Source organism: Alligator mississippiensis, chromosome 14 (genome assembly GCF_030867095.1).
Source record: "Alligator mississippiensis isolate rAllMis1 chromosome 14, rAllMis1, whole genome shotgun sequence".
In the NCBI taxonomy this organism is placed as follows: Eukaryota; Metazoa; Chordata; order Crocodylia; family Alligatoridae; genus Alligator; species Alligator mississippiensis.
The window spans coordinates 10,790,763-10,811,907 of NC_081837.1; the positions used below are offsets into that span (position 1 = coordinate 10,790,763).

General features: G+C 41.6%; 1 protein-coding gene across 2 annotated transcripts in view; it reads right to left on the reverse strand.

Moving 5' to 3' along the window:
- The window catches only part of GALNT17 (polypeptide N-acetylgalactosaminyltransferase 17), a 362,022-nt gene that overhangs the window by 24,396 nt on the left and 316,481 nt on the right, over positions 1–21,145 (reverse strand). For both annotated transcript variants that reach the window (XM_019493492.2, XM_019493493.2), the window contains one exon: positions 3,708–3,893. In XM_019493492.2, coding sequence (XP_019349037.1) covers positions 3,708–3,893 — 186 coding nt within the window. The remainder of the gene's footprint in view (positions 1–3,707; positions 3,894–21,145) is intronic.

Sequence of the window (21,145 nt, forward strand, 5' to 3'; positions counted from 1 at the left end):
TAGGCATGTGGGAGGAAATGCAGAGCAAGAAAGAAAATGTAGGGAGATGGAGAACATTACTTTTAAGCAAAGACTAAAAGCTCTTTATAGTCAGTGGAAATATTCCCACGGACTTCAATGGACTTTGGCTCGGTCCCGAACACCAGAATTTTGGAATGGCTCGGGACCCAAAATATTTTCAAGAGAGGTCTAAATCCCACTCAGGTATCAAAACAAGCTCCTGGATTTCCAAACGAGAACAATGCCAAAGGTACTCATTTGGGTGGAAAGGCTTGTCAAAAGGGAGCGCCTGAGTGCTATACTCACTCAGAGGTCTGACTCCATCGCTGGTGCTGAATGCATGAAAGTCTACTGCTCAAGACCAAAATATGTGTCACTTTGCAAAAAAGCAGGAGCTTGGTTAGAAAGGGATTAAAAAAAAAAGAGCGAAGAGTGATTTAGGATTCAAGGTGTCATGTTGGGGTTTAACAAACAGAAACAGAATAAAATGATGGGGAAAAGGGTTTAGGCTGCACCTCTGAAGAAACTTCTGACAATCTGAACTATTGTACTGTGAAACAGTTTCTCCAGGGAAATGGTGGAAATCCCACAGCTTGAGCTGATTTAAAAGTAGATAAAACTATAGTTTATGTCTCAATGGGAATAATCCTGCAGTGGCCAGGAGAAATGACTCAACAGGTCACTGCATTTTTCATTCTACCCTATAATTTCAGGTAAAAGTCAGAAGAAGGAAATCAAAGGCATGCTGCAACCATCCTTATTCTTTTAGACAGGTGCCTACTTTTCCTTTCTTTGTCAGTTCATGCTCTGGCCTTCCCAAATATTCATTAAATACAGCTGGGAAAGCAATTTTCCATTACAACACTTGTAATGATCTCCTAATGAATTATTCACTCTGCTTGAAAGAAGAGAGCATTTTAATGGGCTACGGCGAGCCAATAGGTGAAAATAAATATGATTCAACATGGGCAGATGAGGCACAGTCCAAAATCAGCATGATCAAGTGGGGATTCTGTGTTAAGCAAGCCCATTAAACCAGTCTGAGACTGATGGAAAAATAATACCTGAAAGGAATAAATACCTAGGTGTATTTAATTAGCCCAGGGGTGTCAAATGCACCTCGTGCCCTATGTCAGATCCAAACCACGAGGCTCCTTTCAGGTCAGATCCCAACTGGGGCATGAGGAAGCTGCCAGGGCAGCAGCAGTGCTAGTTCTGATCCAGAGCACAGGGCAGCAGCAGTGGTGGCAGCTCCGACTCTGATCTGGAGCATGTGGCAGCTCTGGCTCCAATTCAGAGCACACGGCGGTGGTGGTGGCAGCAGCTGTGGCTCTGACCAGGGCATGCAAAAGCGACTCTGGCCCCATATGTCCCACATTGGAGCTGCCACCATTGCATGTTCTGTGCCATGGCAGCAGCTCCATCCCTGGCTCCAGTGAGGGGCACACGGTTGGGACTGGCAGCTGGGGAGTATGCATGGGCAACCCAGTGCTCAGCCTTTGCTCATCCTCCTGCTGCCAAGTGCCACGTTCACTAGGGTCTTGGATGCTGTGGCAGGCTACTTCCCCTGGCCAAGCTGTGGGCCATACATTTGCCACCCCTACGTAAGTCTACAAGGTGCAAATCAACTCTGCCTTTCATCTAGGTACCAGCCATGACAAAATATTGTCTATGCAAATGAGTCTCCTTTAGAATTAAATCAGTGTTAGGTAACTAATGAGGCTTATATTAAAGTCCTGAGCCATGTAAAAGAAGGTCAGATCTTCATCTGTAATCCCATTTCGAGTGTTGACTCCACATAGCCTTAATCATGACCCTATTAATCTTCCAAGTTCCAACAACTCATTTCAATGCAAACCGCTCTACTTTCCTTGAAACACAGGTTAGCTTGAAGCTTTGGGTCTGAGCCTGCTAAGCACTATTACTGTCCCTCCTCCTGCACCTGTAGTTATCCTTTACTGAGAGAAACCAGAAAATAACCGGTACTCAGCATCCTGCTGCTACTCTCTCCCGCTGCCCACGTTCTTCCAAGAGACTGCACAACACGTGGCCTCTCTCCCCGGTTTGTCAGGTAAATGCAGCAGAGCTCTCTGCCTCAGCTCATCATTTTCTCAGCAAAATACTACTTGGGGACCTGGCGCAGTCCCCAGCACGTCAAAACAGAAAACCTTTTGGGATGTCAGTAGCTAATCAGCCACACTGAGGTTTCTTTTATTCTCTGACAAAGCACAGAGATGCTGTTACTGGGTACCCAAATGCCAGTAAATCTCTGCAGATGTAACCTTTCTTCAGAGGAAAGTAGCAGCTCAGTTTTTATGTCATTCAAACAGTGTATCCCCCCTCAAGGATGGTGTTATCTTACAGGTGCACTGCATTTTAAGAGGGCCACAGGCTATTTCACTAAATGGAATTCGTCTCTGGGAGTGCTCTATAAAGCCTAAATGGGTTTTTTTTTCCTAATTCCCCACAGGCAAAAGCTCCAGCAGAAGGCAAGAGGAGTTTTGCTCGTAAAAGTTTATCAACAGTGGTGTCCTCAAAAATAAATTAAAAGAAGGGCATGTAGCAACAACCCTATTCACAAGGGGCTTGAGCACACAAGTCAACAGTCTATCACCATCAATATATGCCCAGACCTTTAGTAAAGTTTATCAACAGCTGCTCTTTGAAGCCTTTAAGTATTGACAGCTAGGTCCCCCATTTTTGAATCTTGTCTCATTTCTGAGCAATCTCCTCCTGAAGTCAGTGAGTCTGTACAGAAGCAATGGTTCACTCCTCTTGATCAGCATGCAGGACTGGGGATTTTGTGGCATATTTAGCTTTGCAGTATCTGTCGGCAGAAGCTTATGGCTTCTACAGGGAAGCCACAGCATATTAATATGAGGTAGGTTTACATAAGTTTTGCCAATAGCTTCTTAAAGTTCAACTCTTCTCAAGGAGATGTAAATGAAAACACCACAGCGTTTCCACATATTGTTCTGTCCAGACCAGCTACACAAACACGGCAGCTGTTGGAACGGGATCTTGTTTCATGTACTGCCATCCTATTGTCTTTTATACCTGGCTGTTTAAGGATTTTGAAGGTGCCTACGGTCACTGTTTATAAGTGGCAAGTGTCTCAATACTATAAGGCAGAGATGCAGCTTTTGAGGAGCTACATGTTCAGCAGGATTATGATTTTGCAGACCATATTTGCAACAGAGCAAGTTCTGGTTATGCAGTGGAGAACTGATGTTGATGTTATGACTATGAGAGGTGTTACCGCAGACCTGGGTAACACTGCGTGTGATGTACATCTACTACAGGAAACAGTGTCAGCTGAAAAGACTCATTTACAGACTGTGCAGAAGGATTGAATAATTTGCTGTCTGCCAGTCTTACAAAAAGACTCAATTCGGTGGGTAACATAGAGCTATAAACACGTAATAAATAGAAGTTGAAGTGTGAGGCAGATACATTATACTACATGTCTAATCTTTAGAAATAATAATCCAGGCCCCACCGCTGATATAAACTGGTAGATTTCCATTAATATCATCATTCTTCAGGAACGTCCCCTCCCCATCAAAGTCAATGTAGCCACACTGATTTATACCAGCTGAGGATGTGTTTCAGTATATTTCAGGCTTTTTTTCCCTAATATAAACCAAGTACTGCCAAATCTGACATCTTTGAAAGGTAAATAAAGGTGAGGGGATATAAGGCCATACCTCTAGCGGCAAATTCCATGCAATGTAGACGTGGGATTTGTAATCGTCCATCCACACCTCTGCAACACGCAAGGCATTGCGCTTGGTGTAGAAACCAATGTTGTTGTTATAGGGCTTCTTCTTGCGTTCAATGTGAGCCACTCTTGAGCACGGCAGGACCTCCATGCTGCCGCCACACAGCCACACCTGAAACAGAACAAGATGAGACGCATAATGTGTGAAGTGAAAAGGGACTTCATATTTTTCACATGAGAATCCAAGCTGTGTTGCCCAGAAACCAAAACGGATGGCCCCTTAAAAGCAAAGAGGTAGAAAAGGAAAAAGGTTATTTTGAGGGATACACAGTCGGATGAATTCATTCATGGATCACAATCTAAATAGTCCATACCATGGCAAACTGGAGTACTTGGTGATCTGATCCTGCACACACTACTGAGAAGAGTGCTCACTGTTGCCTATAATTGCATTGCCTGCATTAGGAGAGTGCACTGTGTGGGCAGAAAGCTGAGCGCTAATTTAAGTCAGTAGCAACACTCTGACATTTGCAGGATTGAGCCTTTAGTGTACCATCCCTGGTGCTGTTGACCAATAGGATAAATAAATGGATTACCGGAAATGTCTGTCCGGTTTGAATCTGCAAGAAGGATGCTGCAATGAAACATATTGCAGAAACAGATTTTTCTCTCTAGAAAACATTTGCTTGCCATTCTTTTCAACAAACTGCTTATAATTCCTTTAAATCACAGTTTACATTTTATCACAATCATCTCAGGCCTCCATTACTTTGTACAGAAAAGGCTGTGTCACAGAACCCATGTCTACATTTCTCCCAGACAAGTCTAATCATACCTGTCCTTTACATTCCCTCCTTGTTGTCATGCTTGTTATTTATCTTAAACTGAAAATGGATCATATCCAAGACTCTCAGCACTAGATAATCATCATAAGCACACATGCCAATAATCCTAGTTCTGCCTATTCTGTGGTCTGTTGCTCATTACCATTTTGCATAGTTATTATAACACCTAGAGTTTCTGGGATTACTTCCAGACCTGCCACTCTTTATCCCATCTGTGTTCCCCAAATTTTATTGACCTCCTTCAGTATGATGTCCCAGCATAATTAGCCATATTTTCCCTGCCAGACTGGCTGAATCAGAGTCTGATCACCAATGTGCTACAGTAAATCAAGGCTAGTTCCATTTGCCCAACAGGTGCACACAAATGAGGAGTGCACAGATCTGTGTGTTCACATGCAAAGCCCCATGATTCCAGAGTAGCTTTTAAATGCTTGACCACACCAGATAAGATTATGTGCATATAGTGGAGGTAGCCATGCTACACATTAGCCTTGCACTCTCCCCAATTGCCACTCCAATTCCCTGCCTCTGTTCAATCTACTGCTCTTCTTTCTGCTCCCAGCCCTGTGCTGCCTGCCTAATCTGCTGCTCTGCTTTCTGCTTCCTTCCCTGTGCTCTGTGCCCAATTTGTTGCTTTGCTTTCTGCTTCCTGTCCCATCTGCTGCTGTGCTGCCTGTCCCTCCTGCTTCCCTCAGCCCACACAGAGGCTGCCCAGGCCATCTGCGCCATGATAGCATACGCAGCATGTTACTAATACCACATCTGCCTGTACTGAATATAACAAACTATGCTAAAAAAGTTATCAAAGCACACTGCATGCCCATTTGAATAAACAAATGCCCGTTTTCAAAGTAGAAACAGAAGTTCGCTACGAGTCCATGTCTTTTCCAGAAATACCCCATAGGAGGTGCTCTCCCTTCTGCATTTTTTGGCTCCCTATCACCCCACCAAGTGAACTGAAGGGGAAACATGAGCCTGAAAGCCCCAGGTGAGCTTGGACTCTTGAGTTTGGGAGCTGGCAGGCAGTCAGGGATCCCAAAGAGTTTATTTCATTTCAGAAACAACAAAGGCATTTGAGGGTTTTTAAAAGAAAAATTTGAGAAAATTCAGTTCTCTGGAAGATTTTCAGCCTTTGGCTTTTTCTCCTCCTTTGGAATGGAAAATATTTCTGCAAAGTAGAAAATTTTTACACAGTAAACATTCAATTTCCAGCTCTATTAAGCAGTCAGCTGGGCACTTGATTATTATATTTTTTGGGCTTTGCCTATATAATTGCAAACTTTTCATATGGAACATTTTTTATGTTTCTGGAATCAAAAATGCAAAGCAAATTTCTGGATAAATATATATTGTAGTAAACTGGGGTACCAAGTTGCAAATTTCATTTGAAGTGCATTGATTGTATACACAACTGAAAGTCAGTTCCAGAAAGATCAATAAGAGTTTAATTTAAAAAGGCAATTATGCTAGGCAAGATCACCCTTCCACCTCCCAAACAGAACTGAAGCTGTCAGGGTAATGAAAAAAAAATGCACTCATCTCCACCAGATATTTATAATAGTTCCTAGCTGATGACAAGTGGAGCAGAGAGAACTATTTCCAATATTATTTAAAACTCGATTCATTTAAATATTTTGGCAACTTTTGATGATCTTTCATCCTCGGAATGAGAAGAATGAGTCTTATAAAACTTCTGGCAGCTGGACAAATACTATCTTCGTTAGATAGATGGGTAAATTAAGGCACAGGGAGAATCCAAGCTGTGATGGCTTCATGTTCATCCATGGACAGAACTCAGAGTGCCATATTCTCACCACTGAGCAGCTGGATACATGGGAAGTTCCCCTGAAGTTGCCCAAAGTGACATGGGAAAAGGATTTAAGAGTCTTAAGTTCCCTTCTTGTTCACTAAGCATTACACATACTTGTTTCAGTAAATTCAACAAGAAGCATTACACAGAGAACTATATGCCTTATTTAAATAGCACTAACATTAATTTTGAAAGCTTGTTTTCATAAAAGTGCTGGTGCGAACGCTTCCAGTCTTCATTTTCGTTGCCCCAATAAGAAATGACATATAGGCCATGAAGTGGAATGGCTCAGTAGACAGCCTATCTTTCCAATTAAGTAGCTTTTCCATTGGCCTGAAGAGGCAAATAAAGTGATTAAGTGTTGAGCTTGAAGCATTGTTAAGTGTTTGAAATGCCTGAAATGTTTAAAACAGCTCTGTGCTTAAAGGCACCCACAAGATGCTTTAAGAGCCTGCAGCTTCTCAGCCTGCCTTAAATGTTAGGACAGCTTTGCACATACAACTGAGAAGTTCATTGCTAAGGACTGTATTCCAGTTAATCTTCATCGATAACCCTGTTGAGTGGCATTATATCCCATATAAGGTCATTGCCAATAAACAGGGTCCCCATTAAGGGGTTTTCCAGTTAAGTGTACAGAAACCAGTTTCTTTGCTCTGAATCATGTCCCCCGGTAAGATATTCTCATCACTGGACAGCTGGTTCTAACTGGTTAAAAGTCCTACATAGTTAATCTGCTGTAGGAAGGACTTTTCCCATTCTCAGTAAATCAGACATTATTTTTTTTAAAGGAAGAACACTAAACACATAAAAAAAAAATCACAATTCTTAGACAGTTGAGGGAAAAAATATCTACTTACAAATCAAGTCAAATTTGGCCTATTTAACTTGGCAGTGTTGCTTATGACAAAGAAACATATACATACACACACATATATATATGTATATGTGTATATATATATATATATATGAATGTGTGTAACATATATATGTATGTATATATCTTTGTGCGTGTGTATATATATATATATATATATATATATATATATATATATATGCATGCTTGTATTCTAAGTGCATGTTTTAAGAGTTTAAAGATGCTGTAATCCCTCGACCTAACAAGTGGAAAAAGGTAATCATAAAAGTCAGGAGCCTCCTCATTATTTTTCAGCAGAAAACTCTAATATGTACAACAGCTATTAGCCAGCCATTCATCTATCCATAAAGGGTTAGGGAATTAAAACTGGAGGCATCCCCCCACAGTAGACGATGGTAGTGACTGTATAACCTCTCCTTCATCTATCTAAGCGCAGGAGTAATCAAATGTACAAAGGCACCTAATAAGGATGCTAGAATACATAAATAATTAGTTAGAACTAAACTGTATGGAATGAATCCCGGAGAAACAAATCAAAACTAAATCCATCACCCTCAGATCTTTGATGCGCTTTACAAAAGAGTGGTCAGCAATGCATCTGCAATCATTTGCTAAATAAAAAAGCATCACCTTATAAATTCATTGAGACAAGAATAATTCTTGCTCTCCTGCAGTGGCACTTCCTAGCAAGCCTGGCATGCAATCAGCAGTCCCCTCTGTAGATATGTTTGTTATATGTGGGAGGGAAAAAATTGGTTAGCAAAAGATGAAGTAAAAATAGCCCCCTTGTTGGAGTGCGATGGTGTTATTTAGCCTTCCTTTCCAATTACCCTTCTAAAGCATGAAAGCTTTACAGGTGAGCTGGTGGATTAATGAGCTATTAGGTACCTCCGTGGTCTCCCTGAGCATGCAGCTATGCTAAGGCACTGTGGTGAACTGAGCTGGGAAGGAGGCGAGATTCTGGCTAGTGCAACACGCATTCAGCCAGGATCTTAGGACACGCAGGTGCCACCCTCTCTGAATACCTGTGTTTCTGAACACCCTGGGCCCCAAAGCCTTGGCTCAGTGGCCATGTTCAGCTCCCACTTATTTGAATAGGTGCTGGAACAAGTAGCAGGAAAGGGAAGTGATGCTCAGGCTGGAGAAAACCAAAGTATGTTGCCAAAAGCATGAGCAAGGAAGCAGAGAAAGCAGCTTGGGAAGGATTAGTCAAACCTATAAGCAGACTATTAGGATGGTGTGGACACATTCTTTCCATCTTAAATGGGGTGAGTGGCTTTGGACTGGGGTGGGGCATGTGCATGTGCATACAAACTGTAATGGTTATTCAGTGAAATCCACTCTATGGTGCAAGTTCTATATCTGGGCAGTCTCTGGGCGCATGCCACACATGCAGGCATTCCCCATGCTGTGCTAATTTGCAGTGTGGGGGGTGGGGGAGTGGAGATCCCAGGGTCAAAAAAACCCATGCTAGAAAAAAGCAGGGTGGCACATGTGGCAGTAGTATGCACCACCTGAAAAACCTCCGGCTGCCAGCCAGGCTGCCTGATGCTGGCTTGCCACCACTGGAGCCCTGGGAGACCCCCAGGAACCCATTTAAGACTGCTGGGGCCAGCATGGCCACAGCCTCCCCTACCACACCAGGGGCAACTTGCCACATGCCAGTGTGTGCACGCATGGGCGTTCCCTAGGGACAAGTAGCAATGGTACAACCATGTGCCTTTGCTATATGTCCCATGTGTGCGCTTGTCTGGATGTGCCCCATGTGATCATTCAAGCCTGCATCTGCAAAACAGAAGTGGTTTTATTTTGCTCTTGCCATTAGAAAACGATTTTCATTGATCTATCTGTAAGGAGGGCTAAGAATCAAACATTCGCTCTGTTTGGGAGCGTCGGAAAAATAAAGGTGACTGGCCATGTTATCAGTGTAAACTCTGCCTACTCCTGACTAGGAGTGGGGAAGGAGATGGCGTGCTCTGGAACCTGCAAGGAAAAAAGGAGCGTACAGGCTGTGATTACTACCTGCTACGATTACCACACTCAGGTTAACAGAGAGAGAATGACAGGATACTTTAAGAAACACAATATAGAGATGATCTTTTGTGCACATGATAAAGATAAGCCAGGAGCTACCAATTTAGTTAGATGAGCACATCACAGCAGCCACAGAAAATATTTTTCAAAGGGTTAAGTAGATAAGAACAATTACCTTTCCTGATCCTCTTGCCCTCAATGAGACAATGTAACCATCAATTTGCTTTGCTGCTGTCTGACAGAAGCTGCACTCTCTCTAAAGGAAAGTTATTTAAACAATATAGCCTTTCATAATCAACCCAACTTCAAAAGAACTTGTCAGGCACAAATACCAGCACTTGGTTCTAGTGACAGGGCCTGATATTGTACTTATTAAGTAGGCAAAATTCCCACTGACATACCAAATTCAGCGGGAGCTTTGCCCTGTTTAAGCAATAGAATATGGATACAGAACACGTTTTCCCTTTGCCTCTGCTATATTCTGCAGCTGATCTAGCACTGATGTACCATGGGTGAATCACAAGCTCTCTACACATTAGTGTTCTCATCTGTAAAAATGGAACGAGTTGTATTTGCCTGGTTTACTGGATAACACATGCTGGAAGATCTGTGATGGAAGATGCAGTGTAAGTACCAAACATTACGTTACACGAGCTGTATGGAGAGAACAAACCTTGTTTTGATTATGCATTGAGATGATTTTTATATTTTAAAAGACAGAAGTCATGCAGTATTTTAGCTGCTTGGCAACTTTAGCATTTGCTTTGTGGAGCAGATATTTCCACCGCCCCAACAACCAAATTTAAGAAGTCAGCTAGTTGCAGGTAAGTCTAATTTATTAAAAAACAAAACTCTTCTTTCTTCCCACCAAAAATGCAAAAGCATATTAGCTATATCTTCATATTTACATATAGGGAAATGGCAATAACTTGCGTAATTAGTAGACTCGTCCTTAGGGAAACCCTTGCAAACCAAAAATGTGCCAAATGCGCATCCCTTGCTGAACTGGAATAGAATATAATACTGAACTCTTATGTAACACTACTTATCTCACCAGGGTTTAACAGGGGAGATAAACAACATTATTGCCATGTTACAGGAGGGGAAACCATGGCCATGTGAGACCAAATAACTCATCCAGGATCACACAAAAGGCCAGTGCCAGAGCTAGGGGAACATCAGAGACCTCCGGAGTCCTATCTTGTGCCCTAAACAGTGAGCTATGCTGAGCCCCAAGATGCAAACCATTCAGAGCTGTCCAACCGGTGGCCCCCAAGATGTATGCAGCCCACAAGGGGTTAAACACAGCCCTCAGGCCTCCATTCGCCTGCCACTTCCCCCATGGCTCTGGCTGCACAAGTGGGCCAGGTCTCCAGGCTCACTCTCCCTCCAGCCTCCTCTTACCTGCTCCAGGGAGCAAGATGCAGCATACTGCAGTCTGCAGCGCTGAGAAAGCCTCTGGCCCGGGATGTCTAAGCAGCAGCAGGCAGCTTAAGGGGAGGCTGGGTGCCTGGATATACAGGTGCAGCGGGGGAGACATGCAGTATGTAGCCCCGAGGGCCCATGGCCCCCAATACCGCAACCCCATCTAGTCTGACTCCCACCCACTTAGAAGCTGGACAGTCCTATTTCAGCAAATACATCTGTATTGTCATCTTGAATGGTTTGGATAGGGATGATCCTGCTTCAGGCAGGGGTTTGGACTTGACCTCCAGCCTGACTTCTCTGTGACTCCATGAGTCTTTACTGCCAAACCAGCGTGGGATCCAACAGCACATAATGCTGCAGTCCCTTTCTATCTTTGTAATACTAATTTAAAAAAATAAAAGAAATGCAATACTGAGTACAGAATTATAGGCAGATCTGGCAGTGTCATTAGTAGTTAAGGCTGACACTTTCAATCATTACGACCTTGGTTTTAGTTGCTTATAGCTTTGTCATACTTCAGCCATTCGGACTGAAATTTATACTGGAACAGCTAAACTCTGCCACCATTAAGATAAACAGGCATCATCTGTAACAATGTCCAGAACAGTCTGCAAGATAAACAGTTTATTTCTGGATAAATTTGACAGAAAGAAAAGGAAAGAAAAAACCTTTCCAACTTTTATTCTGCAGACTCCAGCCTTTTACAACTGATAGTTTCATTGCTAAGGTGATTAGCAAAAATACACCTTAATTAACAATAGATTCCCCATTCAACAGCTGTGCCTTATCTTTTTTTTTTTTAACAACCTCTCAACAAAGGGGAAACACAATTACTCAGGGCTGCAAAAAGAAGAGGTCAAACTATTCAAAACAAGGGCTTAAATATTAAAATTAAGGAAAGTTAAAAAGGCAACTTAATAATCAGTTTTTCTGTATTGCCCAGCTGCAGTTTGAGGCTGGGATTTTTTTCTGAATGATCCTCTTCTAATAAGAAATTAAGTTTTGCTTATATATTTATTTATACCTAATCTTACATATATGCCGTATATACAGCTGTTGTAAGAGTTACTCAGTCTACATTTTAAATCTCTTTAGCATGAATAAAATTGGCTATAACTTCATTGTAAAAATGGTACCACATTTTATAGCAAATCATCTATCAAATAGTAGACTCTTGATGTAAAAATTGAATGGCGATAAGTCACAGTTGATTTTTACCTTAGTGTAGCTAATCAAGGGCAACTCTATATCCCCAACTCATCAACTAGCCAAACTGAGGTAGTGACTCATCTCCATTCTTTTCTTCCTACTTTTTTTTTTTTTTTTTGCAGCAAAGACATTGCCATTGTCTTCAAGAGTTAAAAGATCCTGTTGTGGAGAGCATAACTGAAACGTCTTTCTACTAAAGTACCACTTAAATCTTCCAAATAGGCACAGACCCTGTTGAAGAACTTCATGGAATAGTACAATAGTTACAATAGCTCTTCTAACTGCCAGTTCTGTTCTGCTGTCATAAAGTCCTTGCAAAACTAATGCTAACAGTCAGATAAATGCCACTTGCCGGTTCACTAAATCCAACCCATTAGTAATGCATCTCTCCATTTCATTATCTGCTGCGTGTTTACAAGCGACAACCAGAATTCTGTAAATCTTAGAGCTACCGAGCTAAAGTTCTGGATAATATTATCTTCAGTTTTAAGTGCTGCTTCAAGGAACAGTGAATGCCATTATCTCACTGTAGCAATGACAGTTAGATTATGTCTGAGTTGAAAAAATAAAATAAAATAAAATTGCATTAGAGTGAGTGAGGAACACAAATAAAGGAGAATGAAAAAGCTTCTATTTTAGATATAATTTTTTTCATATTCACTATACTGTAGCATAGTCTTTATCGTCTCCTTAGTTGTTTGTTATACCCCCTTTCTACCAGGAACACGTATAACTCTCATACAGTCGGATCTCAACAGATGGCAAACCAGAAAGTTTGGCAAGTTACAAGAATTTCCACTACATGGCAAGAGAAAACTGATGAAAGACCTCCAACCATAATAAAACTTTACCAGCTTAATAGGAACAGGATATTCCCATCAGAAGTACAGATTTTCTTGACTGTACTAAGCTCAGGAAAACCTTGCCACCTTTAGCGCAGGTGCAGGGGCAGTATGTGATGTACACTATTTCCTTTTTCTGAATCTGGTTTCCTCTTCTTTTTTAACAAATGTCGTTTTTTAAGAAATGTGCTAGTTGGCAGGTATTTCCCATGCACCTTCCTCAAAGAGAGAAGTCTATTGGTCTCTATGGAAAGATTACACAAGCAGAAGGGGAGGCTGGGACCTACCCCTGCACTTCACTCTGTCAGAAGGACGTTCTCTGTCAACGTGGTGTGATGCAATATCATGGCAAACGTACAAAGATCTCAGACCACAAGACAGACACGTGAGTTGGGTGACAGGATGTTATTAATGATTTTTTATATTGTGCTAGTGGAAGGCACTGCAGCAAATGCTCTGAAAGAAAAAAGGGCCTTTGTTTATCCATAGAACAGTACAGGATGGACGGTGGCAATGTAAAAAAGTACCAGTCCACCTCAAATTCTCACTTACAGTAGTGGCAGGGTAGGCTGAGGAAGTGGAAAATAAGAAATAATAATACACTCTTGTACTGCATTCCTTCCACCGTTATTTCTTGTCTCTTTATATGGAGCAATATTTGGGACAGGGAACCGGTCTCTTCTGGTGCCATGTAAAAGAAACACCCAGATAATTCTTGGCCTTACTGTTCAAGCTATCAAATTGAAACCACCTGTGTTAGTCGTTTGATATAGTCCAGTACAGTAACTGAATTGAGACCAGCAACTTATTACATAAATCCCAGTGCACTGTAACATTATATAATCATTATATTTTATCACTTTAACTGTGGAAGGAACATAACCGGTTTAACATTTGACACTGGAGATATTAAAACAAGGTGCATTTCAGATGCCCTCTATGGTACGTGAAGCTGAAGCAGTAAGGTGCCCTTACCACCACCAGCTCAGAACAATACACGCGCACTTTAATTATGTATGCACAAACCCAAGGCTTTTCCCATAAAAAGTTTATGCTGCATTTCTCCAGGTATTCCAACTCTGTTTTAAATAGAATATCATTTGCAGCTGTAATGTATATTGATTTGACTGTACCATCAATGAAAGATAAAACAGTAAAGAATGACTTGCTGGGAGACTATATTTAAAGCACTTTTAAGGCACAGACAGAAGTGACAATTTTCACCCAATCTGGCCCCTGAAAGTGCTCTACACAAGTGCGTGGCTGCAGAATACTTTAAAAGGGGCTGGTCCCACAACAATCTAAACCCTCATTACATGAGGGTTCAGATGGAGGTGCTTCAAAGTGCAGTGCCTTCATTAACTTGTGTCTGCACACACTGGGAGCAGCGGTGGGCTGCTGCAGCCTAGCTTTGCTCCCAGTGCTGTTTTCAGAATGGGAGGGGGGGAAGGGAGTGGAGGAAGCTCGCTGTGGGGGCTGCCCAGCCTGTGCTGGGGTGTGGGTTGTGTGGATTGGAGTCACCTTGGAGAGGCTCCAATCCACCTACTCCCCCACTCCACCACAGGCTGGAGAAACCCTATAATGGACCTCTATCCCCTGCCTTCTCCCCCTCCCATCCTCAGACAGCATCAGGGCTGGTGGGCGGGGAGGAGCTAGGGGAAGAGGGTGCAGAGACACAACCTCTCTCCCTGCATCAACTCCAAAGTGGAGCTTGATCCTGCACCCTACCAACCTAACAGATAACATTTGTTGGGTGGGAGGATCAGTTTAACTCATGGTGCTTTCTGTGAAGCACCATGAGTTAGAAGCTGCACTTCTGTCTGCACTTTTAATCACAAAAGACAACCCACAGTATTAGCTGCTACTATGAACAGTTGAGAACTATCTGCTCCGAAAAACTATGGAAAAGGAATGTGTTACCTGTTCGCATTTTGGCGTTGATACACGAGTTAAGTAATGTACTATTGACAAGAATGACTGCACGATCATATTGTAATCTCAATATTTTGATGATTTGAAGGTCAAAGAGGGAAAGACTCTTTCTGATAGAGCTTGTAGGGAATTCTGCTCTAAAAGAGCACACAGGAGGACAAATTCTGCTTTGAGACTTAACCTGAATCCACAAAAACATATGCTTAGTTCATCATTAATATATGGTGAAATTCTGCAGTCCCTGACCAAGCAAAGTAACCTTTATGGGCATGAGGTATTTGCATGGAGGTATAAATCTCGATCTACCATAAATATGTACCACACTTAAATTCCCAAACACGCTGAGGTTATAAGACCAATCTTGGCAGCGTGACAAGGACCTTATTATGTTGTAATAGCATAATACAAAGATTATTATAGGCTCATAAAAGACAACTACTTAAAAAAACAAAACAATATCAACTATAATTGCTATCCCCTTTGGAATAAACAGAAAGTGACAAGTGCTATGTGTTAATAGTATAGAAAATTATTGATGGAATTTGACCCTAAGTTACTCAGATATGTTTTACTGCAGTGAACACATCAAAATAATCTTGATCCTATTACTGTTCTTGTCAAATACTGATTACAGGAACACTGTGGAAGATGTTCAACAGAATTTTGATCTATTTTTGATGCAAAGAGTTTTTAGAGCAAATTATCCATAGTCTGCTCTTTAGGTTAACAGGATTCAACTTTTCTTTTTTGGTGTCATGTTAAGTTTTAATCACAAAAAGCAGCTCTGAAACAGAATTATTTATGCAGAGACAGGAGTGAGCATGGCATATCGCCTTAGAGCCACCAGTGTGCGTGCTTCATTCAGTCGGGTACCACTCCTTAGCTTTGGCACATCATGAATGTGACTTCTATTATCTATAATTATAGATAACCTATCATCAAATGTGAATTGAAAATGTGACAGAAGGAAACTGAACCACTGCACAGACTATCCATGTTAATATAAGTGACGCAAGCCCAGCCTTTCTACAGAAAAATTGCTTGGTTTCCTCATCATGAAGAACGAATAATGAGTTTAAAGCCTAGCATGAGCCATTCAGACACCAGGAAGATGGATTTAGTTCCAAGGAGGGGAGAGGATCTGGAGTGTGGACTGAGCAAGCTGAAGTAGGAGCTTAGGCGCTGATGCCTCTCAGAAAAATGGTTGATCCCCAACTGTATATTTTTATTAACTTAGTTAAGACGTATTAAGAATGTATATAAAGATCTGCTAGAAGGCACCATTTGCAATGCATAACATATGTTATTTGGTCCTACAAAACCGTGGAACATGTGCACCATCTATTGCTGCTTTATCTATTAACTACCTATAATATATGGAGAGGCATAAACTGTTCTAATAGAAGGAAAGGGGTGGGGTTTTTTGTTCCACTCATTGTCTGTCTTTTGTTTTAGAGCGAACTGGGAAAGGCATCTGCTCACAAATGTACATAAGGAATATCATGGCAACATAGGATGGATGGTGCAGGCTACTGCATTCCCTCCTGCTCTGCAAAGGTTGCTGGAAACAGACATCATGTGTGATACTTTAAAATGTTAAAATCGGGTCTGAAACAGATGGCTGGGGACTATTGCAGCTCTGTCATATTTTTGCCATTCATTCTGCCCATCTGCCTATCTTCCATGGCAGCTGAAAAACTCCTATTTTCATCGAGTCATTTTCTGTTTGAAAAGAATGAATACTTTGAAACTCAAAGCGGAGTGCAAAAGTTGACAGCCCAGGCAGTTGCAATGGTGCTGAGGTTTTCATTTCCAGGACCACAGTTAACTTCTTAAGCTCACAGTCAGAATCAGAACTTAGTCAAAAGCATCTAAAAAATTCAGGTACAGATGAATGCAAAATAATGTCCAAAGGCTCATAAGGATTAATAAGCTACTACCAGCTGCTTGTCTAAATAGTGGTAGAGGCTATCATGTTGAATCCACTCCTTTAAGTACAGCCAGAGCACAGAGCGGTTACCTCTAGGAATTGCACTGAAAGAGCAGCTCAGCTAGATCTGTGATTTTAAATTTGGAAGTACTATCTTCAGGGGCAATGCACCGTTCAATAACAGTGGCACAGCTGTTTGATCTACCCATGGTGCTCTCCAAGACCATCAAATTACCTTTGGTGGCTTTCCATCTGGACTCTCTCTTTTGTCTTGAAAGGCTTCCAAAGCTAGTGGCTGGTTAACTAGTTCAACACTCTTAGTTAGATGTTGATTTAACAGAGACTACAATTCACTGGATTCTGAAATCCAACTGAGACCAGATGTACTGAGTGCAAATCTACTGACTGCAGTGGACTTGAACTTGTTTACAGCAGATAGTAATTTGGCCTCCTGGCTTTTGAACATCGCACAAAAAGAAATGGGTAAGGAAGCTGAGGCTGTACACGTGAAGAGAATTAAAGAACCACTTGCAATGAGGATTCATTTCTGTCTGTGGAAATTAAAACCTGTCTGTTCCAAACATGTGGTAATTAACTGAGTATGTTATTTTCCTCATTTTACTCATCCTATTGTCTAAAAAACAGAGCTGTCTATCTCATTTTTATGAATAGTAATGTTAATTAAACACTGTAAAGCCTAATTCTGACATAAGGCCCATTTAAAGAGGAAATTTTGGCTCCCTTGAAGTTAATGCAAAACCCCCATTCATTTGAGTAGAAACAGAATTTCAGCCTGTTTAGCCATTTACTGAATTTAGTGTGTTTTCAAGCATCATCTTGGTCCAGATTAGGACTATATGCACTGGCAGATTTGTGGGCCTGTAGGAACATTTACGCGTGCCTTTACGGTGCTGTTGTTACTGCGCCATCATTTAGTACTTCCTAAAAGGAAGTGTGCCAGTGGTGCACAATTATTTTTAGCTGCTATATCGCCGTAGCGTTGCACCATATTGAGTTAGTGCATTGTTACGGTGACATAGCTACTGTGTCATGGCTTTTGTCCGCCAACGCTACGTCCCCGTAGAGCATTGCCAGAGCGATAGACCATCTCGTGTCACCCTATGTGTGGGAGTCTTCCCCATTACTGAGGGAAAGTCAGCCAGAAGAGGAATAAAAGATGAGCATTGGACTTGATCTTGTGCAGCAGTGAGCTCCACAGCTACGTTTCTATTCCCAAAACCTGTTTCTTCTCTATGCATGGTAAACTCAAACCCTGATATTTTAGAATGATTCCAATGTGGTTGAAAAATGACATTTGCTACATACAGGGCTTTTCAAAGCAATGTCTTCTTTCTTTCTTTTCCTTTTGTTTAAATTTATAGATTCATAGATGATTCATAGATGGTAGAGTCAAAAGGGTCCGACCCCCTGCCTGGGCAGGAAAGAGCGCTGGGGTCAGATGACCCCAGCCAGATGCCTATCCAGCCTTCTCTTAAAGACCCCCAAGGTAGGGGAGAGCACCACCCCCCTTGGAAGCCCATTCCAGATTTTGGCCACCCTTACCATGAAGTTTTTCCTGATATCAAGCCTAAATCTACTCTCTGTCAGTTTATGGCCATTGTTCCTTGTTACCCCAAGAGGTGCCCTGGTGAACAGAGCATCTCCAATTCCTTGCTGTGACCCCCTAATGAATTTGTAGGCGGCCACAAGATCACCTCTCAGCCTTCTCTTGCAGAGGCTGAAGAGGTCTCCAGTTCCCTCAGTCTCTCCATACAGGGCTTGGCCTGTAAACATGTAACCATACGAGTGGCCCTCCTCTGGACCCTCTTGAGGCTATCCACATCCTTCTTGAAGTCCAGCGCCCAAAACTGAACACAGTGCTCCAACTGTGGTCTGACCAATGCCGCATAGGGGGGAAGTATCACCTCCTTGGATCTATTTGTCACGCATCTCCTGATGCATGATAAAGTGCGGTTAGCTTTGCTGATGATTTCATCACACTGACTACTCATGTTCATCTTGGAGTCCACTAGGGCTCTGAGATCCCTTTCCACTTCTGTGATGGTCATTCCCCAGCCAGTAGGAGTACTGGATATTTTTACGCCCTAAGTGCAGCACCGTGCACTTGTCCATGTTGTACCGCATCCTATTGTGTTCAGCCCACTCTTGTAACCTGCCCAGGTCCCCCTGCAGTCGTTCCCTGCCCTCCAGTATGTTCGCTTCACCCCACAATTTAGAATCACCCGCAGACTTGGACAGAGTACACTTCACACCCACATCCAAGTCACTGATGAAGACATTGAAGAGTACAGGTCCAAGGACTGAGCCCTGCAGGACCCCACTACCCACATCCTTCCAGGTCAATACTGACCCTTCTACTACCACTCCCTGGGTGCGACCCCCAGGCCAATTTGCACCCACCGGGCTGTGTAAACATCTAAGTCACAGCTTTTTATGATAAATTTATCATAAAAAGTTATTTTTCCCATGAAAAGTACTCAAGAGTTTCTGGTTAAAAAAAAAAAAAAAGTTTTTTTTTAACATTGAAAATGAATTTAACAGGAGTCAAACACATGCTCATAGTTATGTAAATTTTTTAATTTCCTTCCTGAATGGGGACTGTAGCTTGTTTATAGCTTCAAGTGCACACTCTGACATTGTTAAATTTTGATGGTGAGGATACCATGATTTTCCCTCTAGTGTCCCGTATGCCCTTGTGCCCTTGAACTTCATGGTTTACACTGTCAGCCATTTACACTGCCTGAGACTGTTGGGGTGGGAGGGTGACGGGATACTGCGACTTGTTAAAAAAATACTGTCTTTTGTGGCTGCACAGAAATCATGCTGCTTTATTAGCCCTGCTTATAACCTACATTGCAAATTGTTCCTTTGATCTCCAGGATCAAACTGCCATGGTAGAGATCAAAATGATTTCAAAATATTATCTTTCCCACCTGCTGATTTCATTAGCTTTTTACAGCTGGCACCCTACTCCTCAGTAGCCTGTTTGAATGCTGTTCACTTGCTATCCTGCTCCAGTAACCTCAGCCAAGAGAGGGCTACTTAATAAATTTCTATTTACCGTGGGGTCTGGTCACAGCACGGGCACTACTTTGTTGAGCATCTTCACTAATGATTTTTTGTGTAGCAAATGCTGGCTCACTGTTGTGCTCATTATGTTAGATCTTTTCAGTGGAATTTAATGGCACTGAGACCTAAATGAAATGCTATCTCTGTGCTGTCCTTTGAATGATTTGTTATTATTAGGCTGCCCAGTTGCGTTTTAGACAGTACAATCTGCTATGCTAGGATGCCACTTGTATGTCTGTCTTTCCCAGAAGGGGCTACTAGTTGGGACTCCAGGCTGTTGCAGTGCCTGGCTGAAGGTTAAGCAGACCAGAAATAGATTGATTTATAGCAAACATCATTTAGCATAAGTCTGTTATTATTTAAACTTGTCTTCTCTTGATCAGTCCACACTGGTCCTCTGTGAAAAAGATTAAGAACGGGGGGTATATTCATGCAGCCAGGCAATATTTGTATATTTTCATCCATGCTCAGTAATGGAACTCTACTATGTATAGAAGAACCATAGTTTTTATGCATATTTTATATATATATATATATATATATATATATATATATATATATATATATATAATATTTTGCTACTTAATTTTTATATATAGTAATAGCTATAGTATTTTGCCCATGATAACAACCCATGAGCTATCTGAATGCTATTTTATAGGATGTGTGATGCTATACGTAGGTCCAGGAATTATGAAAAAGGCAAGTATTTCTTAGGGTGATATATTTTACTGGACAAACAGAATAGTTGGAATAGAGTCAAACAAAGCCTTTGAATGCAAGATATTCTTCCCCAGGTGACCATGTGTGACTCTCTCTCTCTCATATATATCTATATATCTATATATATATAGATATATATATATATATATGTGTGACTCTCTCTCTCTCTCTCTCTCTATATATATATATATATAGAGAGAGAGAGAGAGAGAGAGAGAGAGAGAGAGAGAGAGAGAGAACGGGAGAGAGAGAGTCACACATCCTATAAAGTAGCACTGAGATATCTAATGGTCTGCTATAGTATTTTGCTCCTTATACTGTCCTACTACCATAAGTATATCCATTTACCCATAAGCTCATATCCATAATATACAACACATACAACTATCAGTGGAATGGAGTTGATTAAATGAACTGGGAATGGAAAACAGTGAAGAGTAAGGTTATAGTGATGACATGAAGAATGTCTTGCATTCGAAGACTTGTCTAACTGTATCCCAACTATTCCGTTGATCCAGTAAAAGACACCACCCTAAGAAATCCTTGCCTCGTGCATGATTTCTGGCCCATCATGGCTATAACATCACTCTAACATAACTGTGATACAAATAATTGTTGTTATAATTTTGTACGTAAAATCCTATTTCACTTTTGTGCATGTAAGTGGCGCTTGTGTAGTCAAGTAACTAACTTTTGGCACTTACGCA